The 13,654-nt window shown below is 42.3% G+C and overlaps 1 protein-coding gene across 1 annotated transcript in view; it reads right to left on the bottom strand.

Annotated features, from left to right (window-relative positions):
• Window positions 1-9,896, bottom strand: part of PELI2 (pellino E3 ubiquitin protein ligase family member 2) — a 185,407-nt gene extending 175,511 nt beyond the window's left edge. Inside the window, exon 1 of the mRNA XM_081288694.1 lies at window positions 9,405-9,896. Within this exon, the coding sequence (XP_081144820.1) occupies window positions 9,405-9,481 (77 nt within the window). The 5' untranslated portion in view covers window positions 9,482-9,896. The remainder of the gene's footprint in view (window positions 1-9,404) is intronic.
• Window positions 9,897-13,654: the final 3,758 nt, after the last annotated feature.

Here is a 13,654-nt window from a genome sequence, read left to right as displayed (position 1 = left end):
TATTTCTTAACTGACACAAAACTGTTCTCCATTTCAAACATGAGACGTGTGAAGTACTTCAGGAGCTATCCTACATTTTTACTGCCTGCAGTCACAGACAGGTACAACCAATATAAATGAGCTTTTCATCCTGTCATTTAACCACCTGACTGCAGTATTAAAACATTCTTTGGTCTACTTGGCACCCTATACCTGCAGAATGCTGATATAGATTACTTCCCCTACTCAAATCTCTGCTAGTTCTATTATTTCATGTCAGGTGACCTTTAATAGCCTGAAAATCTGTGTCATGCACTTAGCTGTCCTGGGTGAAAGCTGCTTATGTGGGAGTCTCCCAGAATCATGGTTCTCAGCTCAGCTGGGCTATTCAACTGCTCAGTGAATTGTGGGAGACTGTACTGATTATGGAGGGGGAATGCACAGAAACCTGCAGGTGACTTGCATGTGATAAAATCACTCCACAAATGCTTATGACAGCCAAGACTTTCAAACCACACAGTACATGTTTGGAATAACTCATCCAAAAGGCTAAAAATGTGCATATTAAAGTAATTAATAATCTGAAAGAAGCAAAAAAAATTCAATAAGAAATGAGTGAATTTATTTCATGTTAGAGTTGTCAAATCTGACCACAGAACCATTTGCATACATAGTATTCTGGTGTTTTGTCTACTACAATATAACAAATCTCCTGTAAACAAGTGTTTTAAAACAACTGCTGCTTATCTGCTCATGATGCTTTCATTTGGGTAGAGGGTGGTGGAAAGAGCTCATCTTTGTTCTGTATGATATGGGTTCGCAGCTTGATGGACCAAAAGACCCATGATGGTTTCAATCACAGGTCTGCTGCCTCAGCTGAGATGGCTGGAATGGCTGTGGGGTGGAAGAACTTCTCCTCCCCTTTTATAATCTCTCATCTGCCACAGCAACTACCTTCAGCAAGATAGACTTTTGTGATAAGTCAGCTGCCCACTAACAGAACATTTTGGTCTGAACTATAACCCCTTAAAATTCTTATGAAGTATTAACTCTCAGAAAACCAAAGTTAAAATGAGGTAACATGGGAAGGTCCTAATCCAGTATGACTAGTGTTATAAGAGGCACCAGATATGTGTGCACAGTGAAAAGGCCATGTAAGGACACAGTGAGAAAGTGGTCATCTGTGAGCCAAGGGCAGAGGTCTCAGGTGCCTGCTGACACCTTAATCTTGAAATGCACCCTCCAGAACTGTGAGAAAATTAGTTTCTGTTGTTGAAGCCCCCAGCAAGTGGTATTTTATTATGGATATGGAAGGCAAAGACAGGCTATAACATCCCTTAAGGCAACACCCAGAAGCCACACAGCATCACTTGTGCCAAGTGGAGGGATCAATGCAATTGCAGAACCAGACCTGTTTCAAAGAGAGGATTCTTCTGATGGGAGGTCTGGAACGCATACACAGGGAAAGGAGGAACTCTCACTGGCTGGGAAAAACATGAGATGAAGTAAAAAACCTGAATTGCCTATATGATCTCCAACCATCTACAACACCAAATAGAAAAACTGGGTAATCTCCACCTTAGTAACTCAGCCTTTATTACAATTCTTTCACAGATGGCTTGAAGGGTCAAACAACTGAATGCTTACCAAGTGAAAATAGTTTGAATGTGTGAAAAACTATCTTGAGAAGTATAAGGATCTAGTCTGCATAATTTTCTGGGATCTGGTGTGAAAGCATATATTCCTTTGTGTCTATGGTCCTTGTGCAGAAATGACCTTTACTCAAAGTAATCAATCAAGTGCCTCAGGAAAATTTAATTGCACACCTATCACAAGTTCTCATTACAATGAGAGGGTTCTACAAATGAGGAGCAGGAAGCGGGAGAAGCAGGTACAAATGAGGAGGGAGGAAGAGCTGCCCAGGCTCCTCAGAAGCACTTGGCAATAGTAAACCCCCGTTTCCTACCAATAGTCTAAAAACTAAACATACAACCGCCTGCTGTGGTTGGATTCTGTTAAACTGGTACTAATTAGAATGGAAGTACAAAGCTTGAAATAATGATTTCTTATCCTAAAAACAGATTCTGCATGAGCAGAAAAGCAGGGAATAAGCAGAGTTAAGTGTTTGAGAGTGAGAAGCATTATGTGGATGGCTGCAAAGAAAACCTCAATCGAGACTTAAACCCACTGCTGAAAATACCCCTGATGCATATTTATTAGGTTTGTCATCTAAGAGTCTTGTATGCCACAGTATCTCCAGCCATCATTAACAGGCATTAATGGCCACAGCCTTTCAGTGCCACCGTGGCACTGCAATGCAGTTCACAGCAGCTGGTGGAATTAGAACAGATGGCCCACTTCCCTTCAAGGCAGAACTTTCTGCAGGTGACAAAATGACTGTTAGGTAACTCATGAAAAGAAAAACAAACAGAAGTTGAAATTGGAATAGATGATGTCAGTAAAGTAGCTTAGTATCTTGGGGAATCTTTAATGTGAGCCCTATAGGCTGGCAGGATTGTTCATAGAACCGCAACTGTACTACAGAAGCAGTGTTCCTTCCAAATTAAGAAACATCTATTAAACCCTGGTGTTACCTGTGTCAAACAGGGTGCTGGGGTGTGTCCCTAAAAATCCATTTCCTCAAGACATCCATGAATGCTCACTGTGTGCCAGAAAGGTGTGCCCACAATCCAGAGGGTGGAGTCAGGCAGGTATCCCTGACCCCAAGGGCAAACTCCAAGGGAAGACAGTTTCAATGAACTCTGGTGGAATGTAACTATCACTCTGGGCTGGTGGCAGGTGGCACTATGCACTGAACCATGTCTATGTGGAGGAACACTAAGTATCTGTCCTTAGATTTGTTTGTTCTTCTATATTCCCTTTGTAAACTGCTTATGCATTTTGCTTCTTAACTAATGGAATATTTGGTATCTTTTGGCTGTAAGAGCAGAACCTCCTCTAAGTGGCTAAACCAAAAAAAAAAAAAAAATGTAAATGAACACTGAAAAAGACAGAGACTCCCAAAAGACACAGGATTATTTCCTTGGGAAAGCTTTTCCTAATTATTCTATTTAAAAGCACCGCAACCTTATCACTACCACTTTACCCTGCTAGTCCCCTCAGCCCTTCCCATCAGCTTTCCTTCTCCCTATCTTGCTGTATTTTCTTCACAGCACTCTCTGAAATTCCACTTTCTATCTACCTGCTGGCTTGCCATCTCTCCCAATAAAGGTGAGATAAATGAAGGCAGGCAGGGAAGGTGCCTGTAACCCAGCATCAGGATCAGAGAACAGGACTGATACCCAGCCAGCACTTTCTGGTAAACCACACAAAACATGGGACAAGAGAGGCAACTCAGTCTCAAGAGGGACAGGCAGTAGGACCTGGAAGCCAGATAGCCGCCTCTGGCTCACACTCCATTCTTTGCCTTGGTAGGCTCCAGCCCCAGTTCCTCCCTCCATCTCCACTGTGTCCTCTTGGTTGAAGGCGTTGCCTGCACCCCTCACTTCTGAAAACCTTATGATAGTCTCCCACACTCTTAGAATGAAGTTCAAAACCCTTCCAATAGTTTATAAGCCCCTCCTCACCTACCTCCATCTCATCTTTCCCATTATTTTATTCAACAACTCTTTTCTAACATTCAGGGCTCCTCCCTGCTTTTTAAAGGAGCTACACGCAGCAGCTTGCCCACAGGTCTTAGCATACTCTTTCTAGAGCTCTCTTGCCCATGAAACTGCATGTGGGCCACCCCCTTTGCATTCAGGCAGAGGTTATGTGAGCCTACTGACATACCAGGATCACAGCCTTTCGCTCTCCCCAACTAGGCTGTAAATTCCACAGTGGCTGTAACCATGCCTGTCTGTGTATCCCTTAGTGCCAAACCTGACAAACATTTATATATACTGAATATTTGGGTAATACATACACACTATACATCAGCAGTTGCTCACTTAAGGGTTATAACAAGAACATCTAGCAATTCACCAGAGCAGTGAATCCGTCTGCCTTGTCCCAGCTGTATTCCCCGAACCTAGAAGACACCCAGTGAATATATGTTGAATGAATAAATTTCTGGCTTGCCTACTGTGACTCCACCCCTTCTCTCCCACTTGAGAAAACATCAGAATGCATATAGGTAAAAATGCCATTACTAAAACATCCCTGAATCATTTGAAAGATCCATACTTTATTACATATCATAAATTACTGGCTACATACCTCAAGACTCATCATGAGGTGGCTGAGACGTGGTTGAGAACAGCTGGTTTAGACAATGCTAAGAAATATGAAGCACTTTCTGCTCTTATTATTTTATTTTCCAGAAGATGGTGACAATAAGCTCAGTAAGAACCAATAACTGAATCATTCAAACCTTCACTTTTCTTTTTGTAAAGTAGATTACTGCACACTCCAGGAGAAACCTTTAATTAACTCAAAGATGTTAGAAATTCCTTCTCACAGTTATTTTTCTCCCATACCAATGAGGTCCACCAGTTGCTGTTGTCTCCATTCAAAAGCCAACTACAGCCTCATATGCTCTTTTCAGGGAGGCCACACTGCTACCCCTGCACAGCAGTCACAGAACCATGGCTCCAGGTCCAAAACATCAGTATCCCCCCAATACAGCAATTACTATGTTTTATTCTGTTATGGTCTTCTGTATCTGCATTTTATCTTTCAGGTAAAATGTCTGGTCAAGTTGTTAGAACTTGAATCAAGCTGCTTTTATTTGTTTATAAAAAGCATCCCCAAATGATCACATGATGAAATATGACCCAAAGTGAAAAGTCCTAATAAAAATTCCAGCCTTGTTGTGTTAAAGAAACAAATAAATCTGAGAAAGTCAGACCAGAAGCCACAAAGTCACACAGAGAGCAACATATTCCAAATAAGGCTAAAGTTAGTAAAGAAAAATATAGCAACCTAAAGTCAGTAACATCATAACCCTTAATAGCCTACAGAATGAGACACTATGTCCACACAAACAGATCTGAACTATTCAGATCACCCCACATGCTAAGTGACAACAAAGATTTTGTTTTATTAAAAAAAAAACAGTTCAAAGGCTTTTAAGTCTATAAAAGATACTAGTGTTTGAAGTCTATGTGCCCAAATTAGAGTGGAGGATCAGAAAATAAGAAGTGTCAGGATACATTTTAAGGTTCCTTATTATCACCAAAGGGAGGCAGAATCAAGGCGAAGTCCCTACGGAACAACAGAAAAAAATATAAAAATTGGGGACCACCTTTTAAAAAGAAAGACACATAACTTCTTCAAGCAATAGTCCTTTTTGTTTTATTTAACAGGCAACTGCACTATCCAAAGGAAACAAGGAAGGTAGCTCCCCTCTTTAGTAGTGCTTAATATTTCCATTAAGATACTTAACTTCATTTTTTCAGTAATATTTATAAACTTCATTTGTAAACGATCTTAAGCTCTTTTTGTGCCAAGGATCTCTTTGGTAGTCTGATGAAGCCTATTCAACTCTGCTCAGACAAATGGGTTTTTTCAATGTATAAAATAGAATACCAAAGAAATCAGTTATACTGAGTTATGCAAGTAGTTTTAAATTGTAAAAAATCATACATGTACTTCTATGTTGAGGCATTAAATGACAAGTCTAGCAGTAGACCTTTTTGTCTCATATGCTGATAATAAAGCAAACTGCTACATACATCTGAATACAATGTCTGAATTAATGAATACAGTAAAAATAAAGATGTGTTTTTCTCCTATTCACATGTGTAGATTCCCTGAATTCCATCTGTGGACCCTCAGTTAGGAACCCTTGGTTGAGATACATCTTGTGAAGCATCTAATGAAAATGTATTACAAAATGTATTATCCATTCAACTGTGAGGTGAGGGGAACCAAGCATTATTTTTCCAAAAACCATGATGGGCCATTAGTCAGCAAGAGAGCTGCATGCTTCAAATTGAATCCAAAAAGGGTACTTTGAGGGGCTGACAGCACTGGGAAACAGTATATACAGTGACCCAGCTCAGCCAGTAAGAAGTAGGAACTCGGAAAAAATCTCCTTCTTTCTAAATCCCCAGTTTGTGAATAATAAAAGGGCTGAATATATACCAACACCTCTTAGGCGCGTTCCAGTCCTAAATTCTACCATTAGATTATCTCCTCCTTATGCTAGAATTTCAATCTATTTAGCTTGACTTCAAACCATCTTTGCCTTTCTTAAATTTGAGACAGCAAGTTTTACCCAATTTGAATGTTCTCATGCATAACCTACCACCAAGAAATCAAGTATATGTGTAATATTACTTTTTTAAGCCTGTTTTATATATGTCTACTTCATAAAAAACAAACACAGCATTAGCCTTTCTGCTACAGATGCAGGATGTGTGCCTATTCGAATTCTAGTACCATCACTTTAATACATAAAATCAACAAATGTCAAGCAACTTGGACAATGTAACTTAACTATACATTTTCTACATTTGAGCTAATTACAAAATTCCAGAGTACAGACCAAGGGTTTTTGATGAAAACCTAATCCAATCATATTTTGTTATTGCTAAAAAAACAGGGAGGAAGTAAGTCAAAATCACAAAGCCACTTGACAAGAATGCAGGACTTGACTCGGGTTCCCTAACTGTGAATGTGTGCTATTCCCACCCCACTCAACTGCCTCTCAAATCCTAAGCCACTTCCCAAACCTTAAAATATTAGTCAAGTTTAAAATTAAGAGCAAGAAAGACCCAATGAGTAGACATTTTCCTGCACATTCAATTAGTGGGCACAACAAAAAAAAGTGTGGCTGTGATACATTAACTGGTTGGAATTATGAAAAAATTTAAATTTCACTAATCTGACAAAAAGTTAGAACCCCAATAAAATCCTAACTACATAGGATTGATTAATATTGTAACACATGAAAAGATGCAGAATATTGTATAAAGATACAGATATCTATCAACCTTTCAGCCTGACCTCTAGAATTTCCTGGTAAGATTTTACTATGAAATTCAGAAGACAGCATAGAGGGACGGTCACAACAACTTTTAGAAAATGCGAACAAAAAACAATATACTGTATAAGCAAAGAATTCCATCAATATAAAACACCGAGCATTTTTTTAACCTCAAAAATAACAAGTAAGAAAATCTAATAGACCATATATATATATATATATATATATATATATATATATATATATATCTCCTAGAAGACCAGACATGCAATGGTGATAGTGATTGTTCTTTGAATGTTATTGCTGTTTTAAAAGGGAAGACACTGTCTCAAGTCCTGAGATTAGGATATAATTCAATAAGGGCCTCTTTAAAATACCCACTTATTCACTATTTTACCTGTTCTGTAAAGTTTAATATTGCTAGAGTCAGAAACCTACTCTCAAAAAAAGTCAATTCAAGTTATATAAAAACCAACTAGCATCTTTTACTCACACTTTACTTTCTCAGAAAGACTTTCCCTGACTTAGCTGAAGAAAGCAAAACCCAGCAGTCACTCTTTAATCAATTTTCTGTTGAGAATTTGGCAACACCTGAAGTTGTCATTTATTAATTTATTCACTTTTTTTTCCTGTTTATGCCTGTCACTCCACACTAAACTGAAAGTTCCTGGTTCACTGCTGGATCCTCAATGCCTAAACAGAGCTGGCACAAATAGGTGCACAAATAACTTCTGCCTGTCTGACCCCAACTGTCAGGTAAGCAGCAGCAATGTCAGACTTAATGTCTCCTGGAAAGCATTAGTAAAAGGCAGTTCATATGCAACTGCAATGGATTTACATAGCCTACTTTGGAATAAGCCTATGACACCAGGACAATCCAGAATATAAATCCTTTTGCTGGCTTTGGAATGCCCTTCACTTCCAACTATGAACACAAAATCTCCTCCAGGCCCACTCACTGCTGTTCTGAAACATCTCAACAATGATTGCCTCAAAAGGAAATAATGAAATAAAGTTCTGGCATAAGTTAATCTACCATGTCAAGTTCACAGTGTTAAACATACTTTGAAGCCAGCCACACAAACAAATCCAAACTTTACAAAATTAGGTTGGGTTGAAGTTACATAAGACAGACCAAACTGGGGCTTTTTCTCTGTCACTCCTCCTTCTGTCTAGAGAACCCTGATATCTGTCTTTTTAAGTGCAATTACTATGCAGGTGTGAAAAACGCTTAGCTGCAGACAGTTTCAAGACAAGTAATGGGATTTCCAGCACTATCCCATTTACTACTCTAGCAACAAAGTAAGGAAGAGTAGGCAGCTGTGTCTGGGAGCTTCTCTTTAAAATTATCTTTAAGTTGGCATTTACTTCAAGTTATCAAGTCACGTTTCTCCAAGTCCCATAAGTCTTTCCATAGCTAGGACTCCTCACATGTGTGCTAAACCCACCTATCAGCACTCACGGTGCTCTGAATACAAGTCTTTCAACAGAGGAAGACAAAAGCGCGGGTTCCCAGGAGCGGCACTTCCAAAGGGAAAAATAATCCTTTCTCCTCCAACACTAAAGCCAAGCTGCTCCTTCTCCCGAGTTTCCTACACTTTTCTCCTCCCCCTTCCACTCCCCTTTCACTGCCCACTTTATCCTGCTTTAATCCCGCGAAGCCTCTCTCCTGGTTTATTAAGGGTAAACAATAGAAATGTCACAAGGAAAATCAGGAAGTAGATGAAGTCTCTAATTGCTGCCGTTTAACGATTGCAGATAATTACTATCTTCAAAATGTGGTTTTCACCGGTGGAGAGGGAGCAGAGGCGGCTGGCTCGCTCCCTGCCGCTGCCCAGCCGCCAGGAGGGCATCCACGAGGCCGAGGCCCCGGGCCGAGGGCTGGAGGAGTGCGGTCCCGCGCCCGGTGTCCAGGCCCCTCATGGCAGCGTCCCTGCTCGTCCCCTCCCTGCTCTGAGAAGCCAGGGCTAGCCTGCCAGCCTGGGTCACAGACAGTTCACCGCCCGCGGCGGTCACCATAACAATATGCAAAACGTAGCCCCACTGTCCGCGGCGGCGCGAGCCCACAGCCCGCACTCGGGGTTCCGAAGACGGGTGCTCGGGGCCAACGGTCCTCGGGAGACTAAGAACCCCCAGGGGCCGCGGCGGCTGGCTCCCCAGCTTCGGGAAGCGACCCCACGAGGTGCCCGAGATCCTGCTCACCCTCCGCGGCCCCCGAGAGGGCAGCCACAGCGCGAGAAGTCAAGCCCCGGCCCCCGCGGAACCGCCGAGGACTGGGTCCCGAAGCGCCACGCAGTGCCCCGCGGGGTCGCCCGAGTCGCTTCCGCGCGCGCCGCACATCCTGGCGCCCGCCGCAGCGTCCCGCGCGCGCGGACCAGAGCATCCCGGCCTCTGGCGAGCAGCTCCCGCCGCCTCAGCGGTCCCCAGAGAGCGCCCGAGCCACCCCGCGGCCCCACTCGGGGACGCTCTCCGCCCGCCCTCTGCCCGGACTCACCCCAGTACCACCAGCTCCCCGTATTTCACCGGCTCCTTATTGGGGGCGCTGGGCTCCTCCTGGCCCGGGGAAAACATGGAGCCCCGCTCGGCCGCCGCCGCCGCTGCCTCCGCCGCGATCCCCGCCGAGTCCGCGCCGCCGCTACAATCCCATCCCGAGAAGGGGGTGAGCGCGCCGGGGAAGGGCACCGCGGCGAAGGGGGCGCGGGGCGGCCAGTCCCGCTGCTGCTCCGTCGTGGCTGCGCGTTTGCCCGCCTGGCTCCTCGGAGCTCCGCGCGCCGCGGCCGCCCCGAGCCAGACCCGGCAACAAATGGGACCGGGCAGCAGGGGGACCTGCCCGCGCCGAGCGCCTAGCGTCGCCGCCACTGCAGCCGCCGCCGCCGCCGCCGCCGAAGCCCCGCGGGAGGGAGGGAGCGAGCGCGAGAGGCGGGGTGGGCGGGGGCCAGAGCGCGGAGCCGCCCCGCCGGCGCGGGCAGGTGGGGGGCCCCGCCCTCGCGAGCGCCACCTCCCCCCGCCCTCCGACCCCGCCCCCAGCGCGTGGGGCCGCCCGCGCCCCCTCCCCGCCCCCACGGGCGGCCCGGGACTGGCCCGGTGTTATGTAAACATAGAGTAAAAGGGAAGGGGAGTTCTTAAAGGAGCAGCTCTGTTTTTCTCCTTACTTCCTTCTCTAAAGTTAGAGAGCGGGGTCCTCAGCCCTCGCCACCGGGGACTTTAGCGGCTGAGGGCTGCACCGAAGATGCGGGAACCGTGTAGTCACGATTCCCAAGCCTAGCGGACGTTTTCCCAGGATTAGAAGGAAATAAAGAACTTCCTTGCTGTGTCAGAGCACTGGCTTTCTGCGTGTCACTGCGACCCGGCTTACTTCTGGAAGTGTCGCACACACGCACCTCCTTTCCAAAGAAGTTGTTTTTTTTTAATCCATTTTCTATGCACTTTCCTACGATTCCCTAAGAAATTTAGGAGGAAATTACTTAGGTGGATTTTTCTTTTTGGTGACTATAAATATTCCTTTTTATTATGGTTTAGTCAATGCACTGTGTGCTTTTTATATTTTTAAATAGTTACTACTATGGCATTAAAATATTGTAGGCTATAACAGTTTTACTGACTGCTGTTTTTCATCATACGGAATTTTATTAAATATTTTACCATTTATTAAACACTCATAACATGCTAGAAACTCTATAGACTATTGTCAGTCGCTGCCTCTAGAAAACTGTTAAATATTTAAAGAAATAAATAGTTCAGAAGCTACCCTGTGTGTAAACAGCGATTGATTGGCTATGACCTAGAGAAGAAATAATTGCATCTGTAACCTTCCATTCTGCTGTTCAACACCCTTCCTGTAACATTCTCTGACAGGTTATTACTGTAGTAACAATGAAGCTTTTGATTATTTTATTTCAGTTAGTAACTGATTTTTTAAATTGAGGCTTTAGGAATAAATCATTCCAAAGTGACACAAGCTGCACCATCAATGAGGCAAAAATAAATTTTATTAAACAGTTAACTTATTTCCACTAATTACTGGAATCCTGTACCTAAACTGAATATGGGTATCCTGCATGTTTTACATACTTTTTATATTTTTATGTTATAAAGAGTTTGTAATGATTTTAACAAACCATCATTCACTGAAGGGTTGAGTTCTTTCTCCTCACACCAGTGTTGGTGTGATTTCTACCTAAATTTCTGCTTGATTTCTTCTTGTTTTCATCTATCCTATGCTCCAACTTACCATGTAGATGTATAACTGTCAAAGATCTGTCAGAATCATGCTGCAGTTTTGCAGTCCCCATCACTACAATACCTGGAGCTGTCATCCTAACTATTAGAGGTCTATTCTAGTGCATCTACTGATCTCTAGGCTACAATTACCTCCTTCTCTCTTGGCATGCTGTGCTTTTGTGCATTGCATTACACTGTTCTGGCTCCATTTCTTCCTTGCTGTGCTCTGCATCTGCTGTTAGGAAGATGGAAACAAATATTTATTAACCTCCTACTAAGTTCCAAATACTAAACTGTGAGCATCCCACCGACTGTCCCGATCTTCCTCGAAAGCCCTGTCCATTCTAACTACCTGCATAGGGCACCCATGACTTCCAGAGGGGCATCTTTCTTATCCCACAGAGAGTCTTTGAGCATTTTTATAGTGCTTCATCAGGTTTGTCTTTATCAGAGTTACTTACAGGTAAGAATGAATTTTTCTCTCAATGGAAACTTTTTATCGGAGGCAGCTCAGAGCTTTTGAGTAGATCTGTTCTGTAAAGTCTCTCTTTATGCTGAAAGCTTCCTACTGGTAAGAGCAAGCCTATTGATCAGGGTTTAGGAATACATACAGACTCCATGCATGAAAATCCAAATGAGATAATGAATTGAGTGAAGACTGTGGTATACTGGTGGTCTGTGACAATGACAGCTTACCCTTGATAGATTTAATCTTGTTTAAAAATCCCAAATCCTGATTATGCCAAAATTTCTCAATTTTGAACTGCCAGCAACACATTTAAGCTTCCCCCACCAACCACAGTACACACACCTTTAAATATCTCATAGGCCCACCAGTAAACCATGTCAGGTTTCTAAGTTGTACCCAAAATCTCCAAATTGACTTTCACTGATTTCAAGGAAACATATGAGTAAAAGTAAAAGAACACTTCTCAAGTGGCATCAAATAGGAGGACTGGGGCCATGGCAGTAAACTTGATTTTCTCAGAGTTGATGGCTTATGTCCCTGAAGAAGCCAGCTTGCACCTCTCTTGGCCCATCCCTTATTCATTATCTGCTTACAACCCAAACCAATTGAAACATGACCCCCACCATCCCAGCTAATATTAGGAATCTGATTGTAGCATGAATTTATCCTCTCTTGAATGTAATTGTTTTAGTTAGTAGCTCCAGGCTGGTGGGACAATCTGGATGTGCCATCTGCCAATCCACTGAAAGCCATGGTGGGTTTGGCTGTCCTTGATGCCAGGACAGACCCTTCCCTACTCTTCCTGTTGGTCATGCCATTAATGTCCCTGCAGACCACTCTCCTGAAGAGGATGCACACGGTATCCCATGGGGGATCCCAATGATATTTCCTTGGGCTACCAGAAGCCATATGTTTACTAAACAAACAATGTAATGCTCTCTCTTGCTTTCTCTCCTGATATGCCTACCTCTTTTGCTTTAGAATTAAAAGATTTAGTGGAAAAGTTTGTTTATTTTAACCAAACCTTAAGTAAAATCAGTAAAATACCTCCAAGTATTTCTAGCATGAAAAGTTTAATTTTTGGTCACTGTGCATTTTATCTCCTATATTTGTGTTTGCAAAGAGTAAAGAGTAAATACAGTTTGAAAAATATAGATTTGATCAGGATATAATATATTTTTCTGTGGAACCTTATATTACTCTTTCAGTCAGGAAACAAACAAAAAGATTTTTCTGTCTTTTTGTTTGTTTCCTGATTGAAAGAGTAATATAAGTTCTTTGTCAAAAGTTTGGGAAACATGGGAAAAGGATTTTTTTAAAACCCTTGTCTTAAACCATCCATAACCTCCTTACTCAGAAATAACCCACCCTTTTTTTTCATTTCTGTGTATTTTCTACATCTTTTTCTCTTTCTTTGACAACGTGGTGATAATACTATGTGTAAATATCTCTTATGAAGTTTGTTATCCTAGCTTTTTCCACTTAGTGTTATGCTGTAAAAAGTTTTCTGTTGTCACTAAAACCTCATACACTTTTAAAATAGTAATTATCAACATTTATTAACCATGCTCCTTTTATGGGACATTTGGAGGAGTTTTAAATTTTGCTATTATAAATAATAAACATATTTATATTTGCTGTTATTTCTTAAAAGCAGATTTCTACAAGTAAAATTTTTACATCAAAGGGTATAAACATTTTTAAGACCTTTTGATGTGTACTTCCAAAGTGTTTTTCAAAACAGTTGTGCCTGCCAATTTATCCTGTAACTAGCACTGAATGAGAACCTGCCTCAGGGAACTCTCACCACCATTTTAAAATTCTTACTAATTTGACAGGTGATAATTTTTTATTTGCATTTCTGTGATTATTATTGTGCAGGGCATTCACTATTTTTATTGTGGTAAAGAAAATACAGACTCTGAGACCTACCCTCTTAATAGATTTTTAAGTGTACACTACAGTTTTGTTAATTATCAACACCATAGTCTGTGGCAGATCCTAGAATTTTTTCATCTTGCATGACTGAATCTTTATACCCTTTGAACAGCAAT

This window comes from Spermophilus citellus (genome assembly GCF_964194105.1).
Source record: "Spermophilus citellus genome assembly, chromosome: 4".
NCBI lineage: Eukaryota > Metazoa > Chordata > Mammalia > Rodentia > Sciuridae > Spermophilus > Spermophilus citellus.
The sequence above is the reverse complement of the archived record's forward strand: the minus strand, read 5'-3'. Positions and strand labels throughout refer to the sequence as shown.